The sequence below is a fragment of the Lissotriton helveticus genome, chromosome 10 (genome assembly GCF_964261635.1).
Source record: "Lissotriton helveticus chromosome 10, aLisHel1.1, whole genome shotgun sequence".
Lineage (NCBI taxonomy): Eukaryota > Metazoa > Chordata > Amphibia > Caudata > Salamandridae > Lissotriton > Lissotriton helveticus.
The window spans coordinates 1,122,347,918-1,122,371,015 of NC_136071.1; the positions used below are offsets into that span (position 1 = coordinate 1,122,347,918).

General features: G+C 46.6%; 1 protein-coding gene across 1 annotated transcript in view; it reads right to left on the reverse strand.

Moving 5' to 3' along the window:
- Positions 1–1,378: 1,378 nt before the first annotated feature.
- ANO10 (anoctamin 10) overlaps positions 1,379–23,098 on the reverse strand; it is a 715,024-nt gene continuing 693,304 nt past the window's right edge. The window contains exon 13 of the mRNA XM_078663907.1: positions 1,379–3,076. Within this exon, the coding sequence (XP_078520033.1) occupies positions 3,047–3,076 (30 nt within the window). The 3' untranslated portion in view covers positions 1,379–3,046. The remainder of the gene's footprint in view (positions 3,077–23,098) is intronic.

Here is a 23,098-nt window from a genome sequence, read left to right on the forward strand (position 1 = left end):
TAGGAGCAGCGAGACCCAGAAATGGTGCAAATATTGTATTTTATTAAATGTTAGCCCAGCACCAGTCCGCCATGACGCGTTTCGGCTAGAGATAGCCTTGATCACATGACATATATATATGTATATCTCAGATTTATTAGCCATCTTCACCGCCATCATCATAATACTTAAAACCCAGTTTCCCTCCAGAAATGGGAGGAGCTCTATGGAATACCTGCCTCCTTGTGCTTAGTGAGGAGCCCAAATAAAACAAACCTCAAATGTCTAATTATGCTCTGAATGAAATAGGAAGGCACCGAATCAATGGATCTAATTATAGACTTACATTTTTGAAAATAAGTTTCATGTTTCTGTTCTGCTGAACCAATGATCTTCGAGCCAGCACCAAAAAGTGTCTGAAAAGTTGGCAATCCAGTTCGTGCGGAGCCAATGCGTGTGCTAGGTGGGCTTCAAACCGCTGTAACTAGCAGAGTTTGCATCATCAGGTTCCCCTCGAGGTGGGTCAAATCACATTACTTTATCACATTGCGAATGGAGGAAACACAAGGATCGTCTCACTCAGTTGTTAATGTAAAGACCGTGCATTAAAAACATCTAATCAGGATATGCACAAAAAATATGAATGTGGGATCTTTACACATAATAAAGCTTAGTGGATACTGTTTGCATATCTGGTACATTTTGTGGCAAGGCTATGGTTGTACCACTTTATTTCAATATTAGAACATTTTCATTCAACTAGTAGTTGTTCCTCAGGTATGATATATGGAATCTATATTACTACCCATGTTAACTAGAAGTAGAACATGAAACTGGAAAAACTTTGAGAAAGGTAGGCGAGTCCCTACACTAGTTCAATGCAGCTGATAGGACTCTGGCCAATAATTTACAGCGCGTGACACCATTTGGTTCAAACCACATAGTGGCATCAAGATAATTTTCATTATTTTTAAAGCTTAAAACTAAAGAGAATTAGAGAAAAGTCATAGTGCCTGTCTCTTGTGCTGTCTCATATGAGTGTTGAATATAGCCACATCTCGAAATGGTCACTTACCGGTCTCCTAAAGGATGCTCGTAGGGAGTTTAACATGTCTTGCACCCTCAATCAAACATCTACTGCAAAGAGTTTGGATCACTGCACAAGGAATACTTCTGAGTAGGCACCAGATGCATAATGCTGTTATTACATCTATGGCCCAGGCAATAACTGACTGGGTAAGGTACAATAGGTCCCACATGTTGCTTTCTGTGGCAGCTGTCCCCCTGATAAACCCTTGCTTTTTAGGCAGCTGAGGTAATAAGGATTATTTTATACAGGAGAGCGATAATGCTAATTCTGGACTTTGTAGCACATACAAAAAGTTCGGAGAGACATACCTGTGTTTAGCAATTTTATTATAACCCAGCACTGATTATTTAAGTTGACAAAGGGTCAGGTACAATACTGCATAGACAGCCCAAAGAAATACCTGAAAAAATCGCACAGTCTGCAAAGGGACAGCTCATTTTCAAGATCATCAATGAGCAGCAATTTCAATCTTATGTAAATTCGTAGATTTCATCTTACTGTAATCATTCTTTCGGAAGACAATTAATATGCGTAAACTGTTACAAAACCCTTATGATACATTTATAGATTGATTTTAAAAATCGATATTACCAAGTATTTTTAGGCAGGTCCTTGATAGTTGTTAATTAACACTTGGCAATGTAGCAATGCCTCATTTTGATTAGATTGATCTTAGTAAGACTTAGAAGTCCATGTTTTTCCACCTTTTTTTTGGAAAACACTGTTCAAGAAATGATCTTCTAGACTACCATCCCTACTCTAGCCATAGTCAGCATTTGTTTCACATGCTTTTGCAAAGGTGATGCACACTTGCTTTTCTGCAATCAAATTACTGGGGACATGGGAGTTTCCATGCAGTCACACACAAGGAGCAGAACAGGATCACAAGATAAACAAAGCTTGAAATCAATGATGGATTGACCATGATCAGGTTCAATAAGGTGCCCTGATACCAACATGGGAATCAAGATAGCCCAGACTATATCATGGAAACAAGAGGGATACGTCTCCTTGGACATGGGTTCTTTGATCCTCAAGTTAAACATGGCTAACAAAGATTGAATTAGTATACTCATTTCAGTTCGCTTAATAATGGACTGTGGCCGCCAACAAGTCACTGATGCACAAACAGAAAGGTGGGTCACTTTCAACCTGATCCAAATTTTAGCTTACGGGTAAATGTCTTTTGAGGCCTACGACGTGAGATGTAGCCTGAAGTACACCTCTTTGGGGTGGTAGGGCAGTACTAAGGGGCAAGCGGTGTTTGTTTGATTAAACCAAGTTCTTCATTCACTAGGAGGGACAAACAAGATCCTGTAGACACTTCATGTGACTGATGGAGTAAACATTACTACACAAATACATCTTCAGAAGAGTTGAGGTTCATTCATTGGTAAATACTGGTGCACAGATGCAACGCGTCATATATAAACAAATCCCCAAGAGGAGTGCAAGACAGAAAGAAGTAGGTAACACAGTGGTGTAAGGTACAATGGCTTATACAAGAGGAGCATCTCACGACGGTGCCTGGGGTTGTAGTGTAGACATGTTACATGTAATGTGTATGCAACCATGGTTCATGTGAGATCAGAAGGCATCACAACCCCCAATTTTCAGAAAGCAGTCTGAATAAATTAAAAATAAAATGATACAAGGGTGCGGTGATGATGGTATGCAACAGCGTGTTAGGCAAAACCTACATGCCAACAATTGTTCTGAAACAAAATAGTTTTAATCGTTCTCTAAAACTCTTTGCTGTTTAAGTGCACATGTGGTCATGATGCAGACAGAGGGGAGGGGTAAGGTGTATGGAAATCGCAGTCCTTTTTGTTTATGATCCAATGTTTCATAGTGGTAATTATCTTCACATGGATAACACTGTGTTCTTAGCATCACAATAAGCCATTGTGGAGTTCAAATCTTGTAAACTTCAGCAAAGGAACATAAAGTTTCTTAGAAGTCCTTGGGCATTTCTTGTTAATTCGGTGATTCAGCAAGCTTCATTTGCTGGAAGAGAGAAAGAAGAAATTTTAAAAACTATCATACTGCGAAATGTCAGGTAGTGCAAAAAAAAAAAATCAACAATATATGAAATTTGCAAACCAATGGAATTCGCATTTTCAAGAAAACACGCACACAGCAATCAAAATAAATGCATGTGTATTGTTTCGTTGATACAATGTTATAACTATATGAATGCTGTAAGGGTAGAATACCTGCAGTAATTAAATGCTGTTTAATCTCCACGTACACACTACAATAAATTTGCCTTTGCACACTACTATGCAGAATGAATCAGGATTCACTCAATACAGTGCCACCAATATAAAAGTGATAGGACAGACCAAATTAAACGAAACGTGTGATACCTTCACTTTTAAGTCTGAGACGAGTACCCTGACAAATCTATTACCAAATCCTAGAAACTTGAAGAAACCGGCACACCACATCAGATAGAAATGTATTACCAAATCCTAGCATTGTGAAGACGGCACATCACGTAGAAATGTATTACCAAATCCAAGCAACATGAACAGGGTTGGAGTGGCCGTAGCGGGCACCGGGCATTTCCCCATTGGCCCACCAGGGTTGGGGCCGGTTTTTGGCCCCTGGGGGCCGATTTTGTTACAGGGTCATTTTTGGAGCAAAGCTGCAATATCGGCCGCTGTAACAAAATCGGCCAAAACTGGCTGTGGCAAACAGCTCGGCTGCACCCCCAATCCCCCGAGGGGCCGGCAGAGCACTTTGCCAGGGTTGGTTTTGGTTCTCAGTCTGGCCCTGAACAAGAAGACACTAGCACACCACATCGAGTAGAAATGTATTACCAAATCCTAGCAACATGAAGACACCGGCACACCACATCAAGTAGAAATGTATTACCAAATCCAATCAGTGAGAAGAGACAGGCACACCACATCAAGTAGAAATGTATTACCAAATCCTAGCAACATGAAGACACCGGCACACCACATCAAGTAGAAATGTATTACCAAATCCTAGGAACATGAAGACACCGGCACAGCACATCAAGTAGAAATGTATTACCAAATCCTAGCAACATGAAGACACTGGCACACCACATCAAGTAGAAATGTATTACCAAATCCAAGCAACATGATGACACCGGCCCACCACATCAAGTAGAAATGTATTACCAAATCCAATCAGTGAGAAGAGACAGGCACACCACATCAAGTAGAAATGTATTACCAAATCCTAGCAACATGAAGACACCGGCACACCACATCAAGTAGAAATGTATTACCAAATCCTAGGAACATGAAGACACTGGCACAGCACATCAAGTAGAAATGTATTACCAAATCCTAGCAACATGAAGACACCGGCACACCACATCAAGTAGAAATGTATTACCAAATCCAATCAGTGAGAAGAGACAGGCACACCACATCAAGTAGAAATGTATTACCAAATCCTAGCAACATGAAGACACCGGCACACCACATCAAGTAGAAATGTATTACCAAATCCTAGGAACATGAAGACACCGGCACAGCACATCAAGTAGAAATGTATTACCAAATCCTAGCAACATGAAGACACCGGCACACCACATCAAGTAGAAATGTATTACCAAATCCAAGTAACATGATGACACCGGCCCACCACATCAAGTAGAAATGTATTACCAAATCCAATCAACATGAAGACACCGGCACACCACATCAAGTAGGAATGTATTACCAAAGTCTACTAACGTGAAGACAAAGACACAACACATCAAGTACAAATGTATTACCAAAGTCTAACAACGTGAAGACACCGGCACACCACATAAAGTAGAAATGTATTACCAAATCCTAGCAACATGAAGACACCGGCACAGCATATCAAGTAGAAATGTGTTACCAAATCCTAGCAACATGAAGACACCGGCACACCACATCAAGTAGAAATGTATTACCAAATCCAAGCAACATGATGACACCGGCCCACCACATCAAGTAGAAATGTATTACCAAATCCAATCAACATGAAGACACCGACACACCACATCAAGTAGGAATGTATTACCAAAGTATACTAACGTGAAGACACAGACACAACACATCAAGTACAAATGTATTACCAAAGTCTAGCATTGTGAAGACACTGGCACAACATATTCAACAGAACAAAACTCCTAATACAGTTTGTGGCCGTGCCACCCTTCAAAAACTGAACACCATGTAGTCTAACATATTGCGGGTAGGTTTATGAATCTTAGATCCTCTTCTCTCTGTCCACTAATAATTCTTGACAGCGGTACTGGCTGGTCCTCCTCTGCTCAGACCTGGATGCCTTCTCACTCTCTCCACCTTAACCCTGCTAAAACCGACCTTCTGTTTCTCCCTGCTTCTACCATTCAAAACTGTCTTGCGAACATCTCTACTCGCAATCTCGACCTGATCTTTGATCTTCTCAATTTCCTACTGTTCTTCTGTCTCTAAGGTTGCCCAGGCCTGACAGTTTTCACATCTACATCGTTCACAACATTCACAAAATGTCCTAATTCCTGCAATTCCATTCTACTAAGTTCCTCATCTTCTGTTGAGTACTGCTCTTCTGACTATACTGAACTCTGCCTCCTCTCTGGCAGTTCTGCGGTAAATTTTTACCTTTTCTATCTGCCTTCTCCTTTACCTATATGCAACGCTGCATATTTCTAGGATAATTATAAATATTTTTTTACATAGCACCTTATACCACACTTCTGCTGTTTTCCTTTCTTTTCTCTGTCTTACCTTTCACGTTTTTCACTTTCTATGTATTGCCTTGGAATTTAAATAGAATCTTACTCTCCCTTATCTGTGTTTTCTTGCATCTGTCTACTCCTCAGGATAGTTCATATTTCAACCTCCCATTCCCTCTCGCCCTCCAGGCTCTTAGTTTCCCTTTCTCACCAATGGTTGCTAAGCACTAGCACTCTCCTCCACTTTCAGTTCACTCCCTTCCTGCTGTACACCTATTTTGCATACAGCCATTCTCTTGCCTGCTCCATATTATTAGCTATTCTGAATTTTCTCTCATTTATAATTTGATTTTTTAGGTTTTGCCTGGCGAAAAGATGCGCTCTGCGCATCTTTTTCGCGCAGGCGAAATCCTGATGAGATCTGTAGTGTGGCTTTGGGTCGGCCCTCGTCATTGATTGGCTGGCTCCATAAATGGAGCCTAGCCATTGGACGAGGGGCCTGTCCGTCAATGCCGGACCAGATTCGGGGGCGTTCCCGCGTTTCTTTGGCTTTTGCCGACGTCACGCGACGTCAGCCGAAAGCCGGGAACGCCCCCGAATCTGGTCCGGCATTGCCGGGACCTGCCTTGCCATTGCCTGCCTTGCCGGTCTCCCGTGTTGTGAGGGAGACCGGAGATGCTGCCCGCAGCGAGAAGCCGGCCTGAAGGAAGCAGCCCCCTACCCCCGGCGACATACCTCCGTCCTCCCCGCATCCAGAGCCCTCGCCCCGCTGCCTGGGTCCTCCGCGCTCTGAGCCCGCCGGTCACTCGTGGAGCAGGCTGCAGATGCGGCAGAGAGGTTAACTCTTGCCGTTCCGCGGCGCAGACAATGCTCCAGCCTGAAACAGCTGAGCTCTGGCCAAGGAGGGGCACCCCTCACTTACATGAACCCCAGCCCTGGCCGGCGCAGCATGTCTGAAACAAAGCGGAGAATACAAGCGCTTACTTTAGTACTCTCTGCAACTGCAGAAAAATGTAAATGTATTTGTAACAGGGTCGGGCTGCGTGATAGCGATAGGAAGGAATGGTGGAACCCTGACTGTGTCTATGACTATGACTCTTCTACTCTACAGACTGCGACCCTGCAGAACGATTGGGAGGTAGAGCAGCCTGAAGAAGCGTACTCAAGTCCCTTTAAGTGGGAGGGCGACGACTACCAAGGAGGACCGCCTTCTGCTGACGTCGACAGTCCGGAATGGTTGAAAACAGGGGAAGCCCTGTACGCAGCGTGTGACGTCATCGGAGAGCCAACGGACGGAGGACGCGAAGCACACCGACGGGAGGAAGAAGACGTAGGAGAAAATCGAGGACGAGAAGCAGACGGAAAGCAGGGAGAAAGCCGAGGACGAGAAGCAGACGGAAAGCCAGGAGGCCAACATTCCTGCGAGTCGCCGTGCCATACTCCCGGGGGAGGAGTATGGCTTAACCAGGTACGGCGGCGTTGGGCAGCCTGGGTGGGGAGAAAGAGCGCCCCGAGTACATAGTGTAAAAAAACCCTTGTACGTTCTGTTCCCTGTGTATCCTTCCTACCTTCTTCCTTACCGCACTCCTACCCTAAGTGAGATCACGTGTTTGCACAAGAAGTGTTTGTATATACACCGGTGTCCCTCACAACCACGGGAATCCTTTGGGTGCAAACGCTTATCTGATATAGCGACTAACGGCCTCCCTCTGTCCATTCTCTTTCATGTTACCGGACCGAGACCCATCTTACAGCCCGTAATCAACCTGGAGTGGTCCCGACGCTGAACCATCTTGCGTGCCCTGGAACCTCCATGCTGTAATAACTGCGTGTCCCGAAGATCACCACCACGGATAATATTGAGTTTGCGAGGGAGAGACTTACGTTTCGCACAAAGAGAACTATAAAAATAAAACCCAGTTTAAAACGGTATACTGGTCAAGTGTCTGTTGAGCCTGTTGTTACCACTGTGAATATTCCTAGCCCCCCTGCCCCGGTCACAGTATTGTTTTCTGGTTCCCGTGAGTGAACAAAGGGAAACCCTGAGACTGTATGTCGTGCGCACGTAAAGAGAAACCAGGGTACGAGGGTCTGAGTGAGTGAAGCTGGGAGAGACACGGGGCGGTAAACGCGGAGTCGGCAGGGATAAAGTCGGAGGCCCTGTGGAGTTTGTACAACACAGTGGGCTAGTGCCTGTTTTACTGTGCCTGTACGGTACCTTTGTGGGAAGAGATTTCAACACTCAACAGATTTAAACGAGGTTTTGCTTTTAGGTGTCCTGTTAGTGTCACTCTGTAAAAACTTTACTTTCTTTCAATGTCCGCCCCCCCCCCTCCCTCCACCCTCTCCACCCTCCCCACCCCCCACTGAATTAGGGCCCGAGTGGGCTTGTGGTGCCTTATTTGCTTCTATAGGTACGTGTCTGTCCTACAGGAGCGGGATGCAACAGAGCCACCATTAAAGTCAAGTAAACTGTGGGGGTTACTTGTTCGATATTAAACGTGTTCCTCCCGTGTTGTCCGAAATTCTGTGTTTGTCCTGTATTGTTCTATGTTATGTTTTGCAGAGCATTCTAAGCAGCGCATAACATTCAAGAACGCTTCTAAGTCAAGAGAACACCAAACCATTACTTACAGCATAATATGGGGTAATCTTTTTTAGCTGTCTTTTACGTCACCCCATGTTTGATAAAGTTAAAACAAAGCGGAGAATACAAGCGCTTACTTTAGTACTCTCTGCAACTGCAGGAAAATGTAAATGTATTGTTTTCTGGTTCCCGTGAGTGAACAAAGGGAAACCCTGAGACTTCGGTAAAATGCCCTAATCCGTGCCCTATGGAGCTGTTTGGCGACGGAGGAGCAGGGAAGGGGAAGAACTCGCCGCTGCAGCTAGTTACGTCTGAAGGAGGCTTGGCTTCTGCAAGGAAAGTTTGCCTCGCTGAGTTGGGTCTGACTTATGCAACAGGTGAAACATTTTTGTGTTCGAGTGTAAAGTGTTTTTACTGATGTGCCCACTCTGATGTTAGCTTTTTTTTTTAAAAGAAATATTTTTTCACAGATCTCAGAACGTAGACCGACAATAGCGTTCGTATCCCCCTGGGGAAGCCTCGGAGTGCTGAATGAGCCCAGAGCCTGCCGCTTCTCACAGATGCGCAGGGCAGTGGCGTAACGAAAATGTAGCCTCCCGTTCCTACAAAGTACATCCCCCCCGGCTCCTGACCCAGTCCTGAACTCTAATGCTAGGGACGTGGTGGTGGTGGGGGGCAGGGGGCAGGGGGCTCCGGAGCTCCGAGCTGCCCGTCCTGCGCTTCAGAGTGCAGCTTCAGAGTGCAGAGTGGAGCTTCAGAGTGGAGCTTCAGAGTGCAGAGTGGAGCTTCAGAGTGGAGCTTCAGAGTGCAGAGTGGAGCTTCAGAGTGGAGCTTCAGAGTGCAGAGTGGAGCTTCAGAGTGGAGCTTCAGAGTGCAGAGTGGAGCTTCAGAGTGCAGAGTGGAGCTTCAGAGTGCAGAGTGGAGCTTCAGAGTGGAGCTTCAGAGTGGAGCTTCAGAGTGGAGCTTCAGAGTGCAGAGTGGAGCTGCAGATTCAGAGTGGAGCTGCAGATTCAGAGTGGAGCTGCAGATTCAGAGTGGAGCTTCAGAGTGGAGCTTCAGAGTGGAGCTTCAGAGTGGAGCTTCAGAGTGGAGCTTCAGAGTGCAGAGTGGAGCTTCAGAGTGGAGCTTCAGAGTGCAGAGTGGAGCTTCAGAGTGCAGAGTGGAGCTTCAGAGTGCAGAGTGGAGCTTCAGAGTGCAGAGTGGAGCTTCAGAGTGCAGAGTGGAGCTTCAGAGTGCAGATTCAGAGTGCAGAGTGGAGCTTCAGAGTGCAGAGTGGAGCTTCAGAGTGGAGCTTCAGAGTGGAGCTTCAGAGTGGAGCTTCAGAGTGGAGCTTCAGAGTGCAGAGTGGAGCTTCAGAGTGCAGCTTCAGAGTGCAGAGTGGAGCTTCAGAGTGGAGCTTCAGAGTGGAGCTTCAGAGTGGAGCTTCAGAGTGGAGCTTCAGAGTGGAGCTTCAGAGTGGAGCTTCAGAGTGTCAAGAGCAATGCCAATAGCTCTAACTTTAACAAAGGCAAAACCATTGCATTGTAAATGCTTGTTTATGTATCTTATTGCATCTTGTTCAACGCTTTGGCAAAAAAAATCAAATGACATAGCTGGGTTTACTCTAAAACATTTTGCTTAATGTATTTTGAATTGTTAATGCTTTTATTGCTTAAGCAATCAAGCTGTTTAGTTATGACTAAGTCAATGAAATGCCAAGCACAACATGTTCCATATGTCTGATAAAAAATGAATACAACTACCCATTAACAATACAAACAAATCAAAATATTAAAGTTTAGCCAGAGGTGGCGGGCCTGTCACCATCACTTGTTAGGTCTCGCCTAGCGGTGCAGCACGCATGCGCTGCTTGCTCGGCGAGACATATTGTTAATGAGGAGATTTCAGAAAGGGACTTGAAGCCCCGCCCATCTTTTTCATTGGCTGGGGTCACCGTTTATGCTAAACGGTGGCCTGCCATTGGAAATGAGGTATTTTTTGTTGCCGCCCTTTCCCCTTTTCGTCCGGCCCATTCGGGCAGGATCGTCTGCTTTGCGGCTGTCGCAAAGCAATTGCTTATCTATAGGGGGTGTGTAGTTGCGGGATCATAGTTTCCGCATTGTTTGACTTGCATCGAGGTTCAGGCAGAGTTCACAAAGTTCCGCTCTATCAGCGCGCGCCCGGTTTTGCTTTGATTGTCTTACCTCCCTGCACTCTCCCTGCTGCCGCCCGTCTCACCCTCCCCGCTCTCTCCTCCCTGGAATGATATTGCACCGCTCGCAGCCGGAGCTCTTCATGGGAGATGGATGGAGATACTTTAAGGCCTCTCGTTGCAGTGCATCAGGGAGGTATTTTGAAAGAATCATTACCATTTCAAGGAGCCCCATCACAGGGGGATAAAGCTAACGGTCTGAAAATGGAACGTTTCCTCTGGGCATAGGCCGGACAGTTTTGTAGAGAGAAACGGTGGCTTCCATTCTAGCTGGGCAGCTGTCCCGTCACCGGGGGAACAGACACCGGGTGTCTAGTGCGCATCCCAAAAGCTCTTTACCTGAAGGTGAAACCCAGTCTACACGAGGATTGCCGGCCGCGCCAACCATATGTGGAATTCCCGATTCCAGATACAGGCTGGACCTAGGGTGAGTGGAAAGGGCCAGAGTGTATTTCAGAGTCCATGGGGAGGTGGTTGCATTGGGGTGGGGGTGAAGGCGTAGTCACTGAGGACTGGGAGACAACTATGTTGTCTTAGCGGAGACTGCTAGGTTAGAAGTTGGCACTCCCTGCTGCTCTCTTTATTTCTGTTGTCACTGCCCTTCTCTGCCCTGCCTCTACAATTGCGTTCTTCCCTCTTTTCCTCTCTCACCCTCTTTGGTTATTTTTCTCTTTCCTTGCCTTCTCTTTACTCCCTTTTCTCTCCCCACTCCTTTTTTCCTCTTTGTGGCCCCCCCACCCGCAGTCTTTCTTTTCTCTCATCTTTCTCTTGCCTGCCCCTCATCCCCTTACTCTCTTCACCATGCTCGTCTTTGCCTCCTTCTACTTTATTAATCTCTTACCTACCTCTCTCTCTGCCACACAGGCCTGTGCCTCCTAGAAAGGGCCCTGCTTGACACACAGTTCTTCCAGTTGCATGTTGCAACACACAAAACCTTCCCCTTTCAGTGGCAAAGACTTTGGTTTTGTTCCTGAAGCAGAGGTCTTCGGGCAGGAGGGGGGAAGTGTTGGAGGAGGGGGGAAGTGTTGGTGGGGGGGGGCAATGGTGATTGTGTGTGTGTGTGTCTCCAATCTGTATGATTTTGCGTAAAAAAAATTCATACGCTTTGAGCCAGCGGGTGGGGAGACACCTGCATCCTAAAATCAGGCCCTGAAATGATAGCTCTCTGTTCTGTGGCCACGGCCTCCTGCTTTGCATGAAAACGCCCTGTGGGTTTTAATGAGTGTCTGGGCTCGCGGGCTGCAGAAGCCCCTTGCTGGTAGGCCGTGGAGACCCCATTGTGCACATACATCTTGTAAGGGGGGTATGTCTCTTCTCTGTGGAGCTGCCATAAACCAGGACGTGTGTCAACGATGCCTTATCTTCTTGTATAGCGCCTTGTCATCATCACATGATGCGTTCAATAACATAAATTGTATGTTGCGATGGGGCTTTAAGCACTATCTCTCGTTTCAGAGCACTGCTACTGGAGTGGGAGGTACTGCACATGCAGTGTGTGGACAGCCAGCAGTTTTGGTGTGTACTCACGGTTTTGGCCATGACAGCCCGAGCCAACCTTTACTGTAGAATTAATATAGTGTTTGATGTAAAGCTGACCAGGGGGGGGCGAAGTGCTTAAATTCCCACCATAGTGCAGTGAACAGGTACCTATGTCGAAGCACGTTCCCTGCTCTCTGTGCCATGGTGCCCCCAGCCGGGCACAAAGTATAAAATAATGTGAAGACCATGCATGCACTAGGAGGCGCGCACGCGTGTGAGTACGTGTAATTCTCAGAGGCCCGCAGCTGTCTTAACTGACGTGGTTCATGCTCAGAAAGTTAAACAAAATTAAGTCTTCGCCTAGTGAGGGGCAGCACCTCTGTACTGTAGAGCCAGATGTTGATTTGTTATTTTTGTTTCACGCACCTTGTAGAGTAGAGTCGTCTGTTTTTGCCTCTGTTGAGTAAGAACTATTGTATTCCTCACACAGAAGCCCCTTTGTGCTGCCCTTATGGTGTACAAGCTCTCAACAGGCTTTTTGCGTATGTGAGGCTCTCACAGATGTCTGGTTCAGGCGCGCACACGTGCTCCAAGCAGACACAGCTGGCAATTGTACCGCTCTGCGCCTACGCTAACTGAGCTGCACATGTCCGTAAACCATCTAAAAAATGCCAGGCCAAGTGTTGGCAGGGAGCATACTATATGTGACCACTCAGTCTAGCTCGCAAGCTGCGCTGCCTCCTTCAGTTGGCAGGCCGCAAAATATGCACAACAATAGAGAAAAGGCAGGGCCGAGACGATGTCTGCTTTCAGGCGAAGTTGCTGCCCGTTCAGTATTCGGAGGTGCTTTCATCTGCGCCAGTCGGGATGTTTGCTCTTTGACCTGATATATCTAAAGCGCAATTTCTGTTGTTCTAGATGCTGAGGTTCAGTGCATTTTTTAAGCTATTAGTATTGTAAATAACAATGCCTTGTATTTGTGTTTTAAAACCCCAAAACATAAATAGAAGGCATTGTCATTTACAATGCCAATAGCTCAAAATCGTGTGAATGCGAGACCTATTGCATTGTAAATGCTTGTTTCTTTATTCCCTGTTTGTAGTTTGTAAACCATGTTGCTGTTTCCACACACCAGCCAAAGAGAATACACTCACTCATACCAGCCCCAGGCCGATACTCTGCAGATGGGATGTGGAGGTGGTAAAAGGAGGTGGTGTTCTGATGCTGGCAGGGCAAAAGACTACTCTAGTGCACCCTAAACCAGAAGTGAGGTTTAGTGCTGTCTTGGTGTGTATGTGAGAATATAGCAAAGCTAAGCATGATCGTTCCCAGCAGGCACACCAAAAGACCTTGGCTAACACCAGAAGTAAAAAACATAGTACAACGTAGAACCGTCTGGTTTCCGTATGGTCAAGTTGGAAGTTAGATCACTGAAATGAAATGAAATCCAGTATTTGTAAAGCGCACAATTACCCGATGGTGTCAAGGCGCTGGGGGCCGTCGGGAAGATTAAGCGAGCTATTACCCAGAGTCACATGGTGTTGGGCTAACCTCTAGCCGGCGATCGAACTGTGAGCCCCGTGGTCTGGAGTCAGGCACCCTGGCCGCTGCGCCGCACCTCTTCCACTGTGCTGAGACCTCACCACCGTGACCTTTAACATGGAATGGATACCTCACACCACCCCTGAGCAACAGTTGATGCCGGCAGAGGTACTGTGCACTGTCTCCTGGCAAACCAAAGCATCTGCTGCCGAATACATGGAGTTAGGTGAAGGCCTTTTACAATAATAGGAAGCAGAAAGGCTAAAAGGTAGGACATGATATGACATGGGAGGCCATTCGTATATGTGGACAACTGATGTGGCATGCACACTGCAAACACCGCACTTTGAGATGTAGAGGCCTCAGGGAAGAAAAGCAGGCGGAGGCAAGCTGAAAATGGGTATCCAGTATACACAAGACCTGTCACCTCAGGCTTTTAAATTTATAAATGTGGACGTGGAATTTTTATTTTTATCCATGTCGGTCACTCCTCACTTTTTAACGAGGTAGTGTCCCTCCACTTTATTTGCCTTCTTTTTTTATAAAATAGTGTTTTTTTATCAAATGACAGTCATACCACATCTAATCTTAAAGACGGGCAACAGTGGTGTATATATATAAAAAAACACACCTATACATGTGTTTAATTTTTCAAAAATTGTGAAAAAAGCAAAATGGCACCTCACGTGCGCACCACCAGTCGAGCTTGCTGATTGGTACTCACCAGCTATGCTCACTTTTATCATCATCGGTAACCATTTTGCTAAAAATGATAAGTGTCCCAAAAAAATATGATCAAATAATTAAAAAAAACACACCCTATGTGCTTTGCGACTACCAAACAAACAGTATAAAACTGAAATAAGACGCACAGATTACCAATTTTATTCTTTTCTTGTGAGCTTATTCAGAAATTTAAAACCGGCTGCATATATGCAGGCCACTTCCTTTCTTAGCCGACATGTTTCATTGCCATTCATCTTTAGGCAATTTCGTCAGGGCAGGGTCATTCGTCGCTAGTGTCAGACAATGGTGCAATTTTCTTAAAATGACATAAGGGAGCCAAAGTCAGTCGTACCAGCTCTCCTTATTCTCAGAGGGAAACTCCAGCCATAAGTTCGTCCTCTCAAAGGCGTATCCTAAATTAGGTTTCGCCCGTCTTGCCTCCGGGTGCCTCTGCTCATCCCTCAGAATAAGCTGAAAATGGGGCCAGCACACCCTAATCCAGGCCTGGCCACTCATGATGCCACTGTGTGTCACATGATTTTGGAACGGTTCACACAGTCACCCGAGTTAAGAGCTGATATCACAAGGTGACCTCACAGGGTGAGCTGGACAACCCCACATAGAGCTGATTTCCAGAGTGTATGAGTTGGAGGGCCTCAGAGTCCATTCAGGTTATTCCATCCTCTTCAGCACACTGGAAGGAGGCCTAAAAGCCTTTGTGTTTGTATTCTGAACATGGCAGAGGAGGCTTCTTAGGCTACAAGGGCAAGAGGTCTCATCTCCTTTCCACTGCCCCACCCATAAATTGCCCATTCAACGCTGTTTACGCCGTGACACCAGACAACCATGTCTATGAGCAAGTCCTGCCTTATCTCATACGGTGAAGAAGAGCAAAGGGAGCAGAGAGCAGAAAGCGGTATGTAAGGTGTAGCAGAAAGTGGCATGTAAGGTGTACAAAAGACAGGTGTTGGATGGAGCATCTGATGGAACTAGATGTGGGTGGCAGTGGTGTCAATCATAGTTTCAATGATTGGGAGGGCATCCCGCTGATATAATGCCTACAACAACAGGTCCATGTTGTGCTGTAGATTATGTATTCATGAACATAAGATCCAGAGTGTGTTCTTTGTTCTTGTAAGAAGAGGTGGTATGGGGGAAGTGATAAACAATCCACAGATTGTGCTCTTTGATTGTTGTGTATGTTGTTTGAGTTGCATTGGGAAAAAGGTGGTGCCTTATGTCTCGTCTTGCTTGTCGTTTGCGTATGTGGGATTCTTGAATGTTTATGTTTGGTTGAGTCAGGAGATTCTATTGCAGCAGCTCACACTCTGTGCTGTTATGGCTGTTCAATTTGTACCTCGTTGCTTAATAAATCCTGTTTCCTCTTGTCTCACCTGTGACTCTGCAATGTCACTCTTTACAACTTAACAACAACCCTTACTCTCCACTGAGTTTGAGAAGACTTACAACGCCATGACATGTTCTGTTATGTTATGTTATGGAAGCTTGTATAGTGCATGGCTACCCCAGCAACGGGGCGTCCGAGCGCTGCGGACATGTCAGAGGCTAGTACATCAGAGAGTGTGCTAGATGGACGCAAACAGCCAGGTTTTTATAAGTTTTCGGAATTGCAGGTGATTTGAAGTGGCCCGAGCTTTTGAGGGGATAGACTTCCAAAGCTTAGGGGCCAGGTACCTGAAGGAGCGGCCACCGGCTCTACTCCTCCGAATCCTGACAGTGCGAGCTAGAAAAAGGTCAGCTGAGCGAAGTGCGCGCGTGGGAGTGTAAAAGGAACAAAGTCCTTGCAGGGTTTGGGGGCCAGCGCTATACAAGATTTTATGGGTAAGGCAGAGGGTCTTAAATTGAATACGTTGCTGTATCGGCAGCCAATGCTGTCGCCGAAGAAAGGGGGACATGTGACAAGTTTTGGGTAGGGCAAACAGAACACGAGCAGCAGCGTTCTGTGCTCTTTGCATCCTATTTATCACAGTCATATTGGAGCCTAGCATGAGGGCATTACAGTAATCCAGATGAGATAAAACTGATGCCTGGACTATAATCTGGCGGGTAGGGGGCTCAAAGAAACCCAAAATGGGTTTGAGAGAGCGAAGACGCCCATAACAAGTACCTGCCACTTTTTTTGCATGGGTCTCCAGGTTGAGTAAGTTATCAAGCATCACCCCCAAATTTTTTACTGACTCCTTTGGTATGGGAGCTGGTCCCAGCGCAGGAGGCCACCAATGCACGTCCCATGTTTGCGTGCCGTTGCCAATTAGAAGTACCTCTGTTTTGGAGGAGTTAAACTGGAGACAGTTGTTAGATAACCACCTTGAAATAGCCAGGATATCTTCTTGGAATTTAGTTTGGTCCACCACATTGTTATTTGAAAAGTTGAAAATGAGCTGCGTGTCGTCCGCATATGATATTAACTGGATCTTACGTTCCCGGGCCATCAAGGCCAGGGGGCGGACGTACACATTGAACAATGTGGGACTGAGCGCAGACCCCTGAGGCACCCCACATTCAAGAGGGAGCCTGCTGGATGAGTACGGCGGGGCATGCACATGGAAGGAACGGTCAGATAGAAATGACGCGAACCAATCCAGAGCCGATTGCCTGACTCCGATCTCCCACAGTCTCTCAAGTAGTGTCTTGTGGGAGACCGTGTCAAAAGCCGCACTCAAGTCCAGCAAAACCAAGATAGAGGTTGCGCCCATGTCCAAAGAAGCCCTTAGATGTTCTGTGACTGTTAGCAAGGCAGACTCCGTGCTATGGTTAGCCCGGAAGCCATTCTGGGACTCATCTAGAATTCCATTGGTCTCCAAGTAGGCAGACAGAGTGGAGTTGACATGTACTTCAGCCACTTTCGCGAGATAGGGAAGCAGCGAAATAGGTCGAAAACTATCTGGCCTGGAGGGATCCAATGATGGTTTCTTCAGGAGGGGCACTACTTTGGCATGTTTCCACGATTTAGGAATGGAGGCTTGCTGTAAAGATCGATTAATCAGCTCTCTGCCTTCCCGCAGGACAGAGTCACAAAGTGATCTGAACAATTCCGGTTTGATGGGATCATCCGGAGATCCTGACTTTACTCTTAAAGCCAGGTGTTCCATCCCTGTCTGCTCTATAGATGGAAAAGTTAAGAGGGAGTAGGGAGGATCACATTTATCTCTAGCAGGGTTGGGGAAACCCAAGGGGCCATCCGGTTGTAATAGGTCGTATATCCCTTTAACTTTATTAATAAAGAAACAGGATAGTTCTTCACACTGTGCATCTGACACTATCAGGTTGCCTAAGCCTTCCGGAGCCTTAGTCATATCTTTCACCAAGGAGAAGATCGTTTTGGAACGGTTGGTGCTTGAGGTGATCAAGTCTGTGTAGAAGGTGGCTTTAGTTTTTTTTATAAGTTTGTGGTACGCTTTGGTGGCCAATCTAAACTGAATTTTGGCCAGGGGATCATAAGATCGTCTCCAGATACGCTCTAAAAGCTTACATTGTTTTTAGTGTCAGCGAGAGTCTTCGAGTACCAGGGGTGGGGATGATCTCGCTTAGGCCTCGAGCGTTTCATGGGTATAAAGTGATCCAATGAATTATTTATCCACTCCCTATAGGCAGAGTCCGCCTCCTCCATATTGTTCGACCAAACAGGACGGGAGCGGTTAAGCCTGGCTTCAAACAGGGCATTATCTAAACTATTCCAGGGGCGCCTCCATAGAAAGGGGGGGGGGGAATCTCCCTGCCACTAATTGGAATCTTTACTGATATAGAGACCAGGAAGTGATCCGTCCAGCTGAGAGGACTAGGTGGTTCAGCTATAGCTTCCTCTATATTTGTGAAAACCGGGTCCAAGAGGTGGCCTGCCTGATGAGAGGGCCCCACGATCAGCTGATGAAGCTGGCACGCCTCCAAATCGCCAAGAAACTTCGATATAGTGGGAGAGTCTTGACGCTCAAGGTGTAGGTTGAGGTCACCGAGAACACTGAAGTTAGCTGATTGAAGCGCTAATGACGAAACAGTTGATACTAGCGACTCTTGGAATGCACTCACTGGCCCTGGAGGATGGTATACAAGAAGCCCTGTGAGGGTAAAAGTGTCAGAAACCCTTATCTTAAATAGTGCGCATTCGCTACTGGCTATACTTATGGTCTTGAGGGTACAGGTGTATTTGGATTTATAAATCACCTCTATTCCACCCCCTCTACCAGTGGATCTACTCTGAACACTTATAAGGTAGCCTGGGGGAAGAGCCAGGGCTAGAGTGGCCGAGGAGTCCTCAGCTAACCATGTTTCTGTCAGAAACAGAGTGTCAGGACTCTCATGTGAGAGAAGCTCATGGACGTCCTCGTGATGTTTCACAAGGGACCTACAGTTCAGGCTCAATATATGTAGCTTGGAGGAGCTAGTAGCCGTTGCGGCTGAGGAGGATGGCGGTGGGCAGGCCTCAGAGGCCTTAAAGCCACACTGGTTACAGTATATAATAGGGGAACCAGGGTGCCATCCATGTGTCATGCAATCAGCCTGATGTCTAAGAGGAAACAGCTCGTCCCGAGCATAGGGCGCCATCGCTAGTCAAATGACCAGGGGTCTAGGCAACAGGCAACGGACCAGCGCGGACGGGTGCAGACGGGCTCGCCTTTGGCGACCCGCCACGCGTGTCCGCTGCGCGGGTGATAGTGGCTCAGCCTAAAAAGGCACCGGTCCCGCCTTTGGCGGTAGTGTTACGCCCTCGGGGGCCGGGCTAAAGGTCAAGGACGCCCTCCACACAAGCGGCACAAGCCTTGGTGGAACGGGACGGCGACCTAGTAGAGAGCGAAGATTTCCACAGGTAGGCTTTCACACAGTTCGATAACGATGTTTAAAAGCAGCAAAAACAATTTCTAAATGAAGCACAAGTTAAAACAGAGAACAAAGCGCTGCTGTGGCGCCTAGCGTTTCCGGCATGTCCGCTGCGCGGGAGATAGTGGCTCAGCCTAAAAAGGCACCGGTCCCGCCTCTGGCGGTAGTGTTACGCCCTCGGGGGCCGGGCTAAAGGTCAGGGACGCCCTCCACACAAGCGGCACAAGCCGTGGTGGAACGGGGCGGCGACCTAGTAGAGAGCGAAGATTTCCACAGGTAGGCTTTCACACAGTTCGATAACGATGTTTAAAAGCAGCAAAAACAATTTCTAAATGAAGCACAAGTTAAAACAGAGAACAAAGCGCTGCTGTGGCGCCTAGCGTTTCCGGCATGTCCCCTGCGCGGGAGATAGTGGCTCAGCCTAAAAAGGCACCGGTCCCGCCTCTGGAGGTTACGCCCTCGGGGGCCAGGCTAAAGGTCAGGGACGCCCTCCACACAAGCGGCACAAGCCGTGGTGGAACGGGGCGGCGACCTAGTAGAGAGCGAAGATTGTTCTGTGCCTCCAGCAATCCTTAGCTCTAACCCCGGGGACACGGACATTGTGTATGTTGATACTCATGGCACTGGGGAGTTTAGGAAGTACTTAAAAGTACTCCCTCTTGACACCAACTGCCAGAAATGGTGTTATTAATTTGGAAGGGGGTGTCTCGGCTAACTCTAGAAACCCACTGTTTTTAGATCAAAACACAGTTCTGAGAGAATTTCTGCTCAATTCCTGGTAGCTATGGAACAAGTATCAGGCACTCCCAAGAGAAATACATACAAAATTCAAGAAGTACAAACAATTTTAAAGTAAAGAAAAAGGCACAATAAATTTCCCAAACCAATTTGGAAAAACAGAAATATTTAATGAGCAAGCAAATAGACATTATGATCATCAAAGGGGCATATGTAGGTAGTCGTTTGCGATTCGCAAACGTTTGGGAATCGCAAACGGCGTTTTGATATGTAGGTGCCACTTAGCAAAATAAGGAATTGCAAAAATTGCGATTCCTTATTTTGCTTATAGCATTTAACGAATCACAATTTTGGGATTCCTTAAATGCTATGTAGGGGTGCTTTAAAAATTGCGATTTTGGCATAAGGAATCGCAAAATACCACCTACTTCAAGTAGTGGTATTTTTTCGATTTCCTTCAAAAATGCATTTTTTTTTAAAATTCAAAGTGCCATGTGGCGCACAGACATGCCCTTAGGGCATCTATGTGCGCCACATGTACTTACAGGCACATTCCAAGGGTGCAACAGGTGTCCTTTGGACACCCTGGCACCCTTGGAATTGCGATTCTCAAATTGCGATTTTCACACAGAAAATCGCAATTTGTGAATGTATCCCCATTCATTCCTAAGGGCCTTTTGGCCCATAGGAATGAATGGGACACTCATTCCTTTATTGCGATTCCCAATTTGCTAATCGCAAATAAGGAATGTTTAAGATTCGCAAATATTTTGCGAATTTTTACCTACATTCCATTTTGCTATTCTCAAATAGCGATTCCTTAAAAATCGCTATTTGGGAATCGCAAAATGGAAATTACCTACATATGTCCCAAAGTATGTTAAGGGAACCAGAGATATGAATTTGTAATGGTTTTAGGCATAAAGCTCTTAGAAAAAGTTAGGCACATTTAACAACACAAAAAAAAACGTTTGTGGGGGCCAGGAACTAGGCGCCATTTTATCCCAACTGCAATGTAGCAGAGGTTGGACACACCATTTGGCTTGTCCCGGTCAAAGGTTAAACCTTAACAGTTGGGCTCAGATTCATCACTGGATGGCATTGCCCCAGAGTCACACATGGTGCACAATCCTTAAGTGTAATTTACCAAGCAACTCAAGGCCCCCTTGCGTGTCCCTGTATTGATTGGTCAATCTGGTGGAACGGGAGGCAATGCAAATCGCTACCTTGGTTTATTTTGACCTGGGTGTTCCATGGGTGCAGCGTTGGTGTACCCACACATGGATTTTGGCACTTTCCCAGATTTACCAAGACTGGCATACCTGGGAATGTATCAAAATGCTACGCCTTCCCGTTAGAGTCACAGTTTTGTCCTCTTTCTAAATATGCTGCGTGTTGCATTCTGAAGCACACTTAGAAAGAGGAAAACACCTATAAGATTTGTTTTTGCACAAGAATGTGCCCCTTTGTGCACAAACACAGTCCTGCTTGTAACATGGGCACCCTTGCACCATGACACAAGGGTGCTGCATTGGCGCTAGGCTACACTGAGTTGGCCAACACAAGGAGAGAGCAGAACTGCGCCACATTTTAACCCCTTCGCTGCGGCCGCGATTTGTCTGCCGTGCTGTAAACAAACTAACAGGGCAGGCCGTGACCAACCCCAGCCGTCATCAGCACACGCCCACCGCGGGGCGTGACGGCTGAGGTTCGTCACCAGCATGGGAGGGGTTAATAGATATGATGCGTTTCTGTCTTCTCAATTTGACAAAGCACAGCACTGCGTTAAAGTTTGATACATCTGGTCCTTAGTCTTCAACTACTGGGAAAGCTTATCCTAGTCAGTCCTACACCCCCTAGCTCCTCCATGCAGGCTTAAGGATTCAAGAGATGTCTCCTGCATGGTCTAGTCCTCTTTAGCCGGCTAGGTCCTTTGCAGAGTCAGGTTAAACAACACCATAAAACTTCCAGCGCTGTGCTGGCGCTTAGCCATACATTCTGTACAAATATATCTGATTAAAATTAACAGACTTATCAAGAACCTTATGGTAAACATGAACCTTATCAAGATCCTTCCAGGAAACGTTGACTGGAAAGTAAAGTTCAGTTAAGACATTGGTGTCATTGCACTGCTGATAAATAACCCCCATCTCATGAGTGACACAAATAGGTCAGGACTTTTTTGTCTATCGGCAAGTTGCATTCTGGGACTTGTAGTTTTGGTATTCGTATTGTAAGCACTGGCTTAATATCACAGCATGCCGAATTATTCCCTGTTAAAAGAGCAGGGCTGGCTGATGTCTTCACTCGTGCAGGGGGTCCACTGACAGCCAGGTAAGCGTACCACAGAACATGTTACAAGTTGCCTGCAGCAACAACTCCCACTTCACGGGCAGCGGTCGTGGTTCAGGACTTGATGACTCGCGCTGCGTCATTGTCATGGCTGCTGCACTGCAGTGCAGCTGCCTGCTGAGGCACCACCACTCCGGCCACGGCCTGGGTCGGGTCATGGCGGACCATCGTGGCCGTGCGGCACAACAACGTGGAATACACTGCTAAACATAACTGTTTGCGAACCGCTCGCGCCGTGTGCGGTCGGGCCAGCCTATTCGGAAAATCATCACTGACTCAAGTAGTAGAAATGTTTTTACATTGTTTGTGCACTGCCTAAGCCAGCCCAGAGCGAGTTGAGCCAGCCCCCATGCATGCTTGCAAGCAGCCCAAAGCCAGCCAGCTTTTTGTCAGTGGTACTAATAGTGCTCCGGCTTGACAGATGAGGAGGCACTATTATGCGTGACTTTGCATTTTAGTGCAGTGATGCGGACCACCACACTGAAATGCGTTAGACTAACTCCTGATGCATAGTACTTGGCAGAGCTGCCTCCACCAGGAATCGGGGTTCTTCTTTCAGTAGGGCCTTCTTCTTCAGATAGAGTCTTCCCAGATCCAGGAAAGGTCTGAGGGAGTGGTGGTAGAGGTGCCAGATTTATGTGCACTTGCCAGTGATTAGAGAAATTCTACCACCAAATCCTAACAATTTTCTTGTAGTCACTCTAACTCATTTTGCAGCACTTCCTCTTTGCCTTAATGTAAAACTACTCATGACCCCCTGGATGGCGGAACCCAGCTCCACTAGGCAGACCCATCTTAAACTTCTTAGGCACTTTCCTGCATGACAGGGTTAAAACTGCTGTTCTCTCCTACTATGGCTGGAGCCAAACTGTCTAGGCAGGCCCT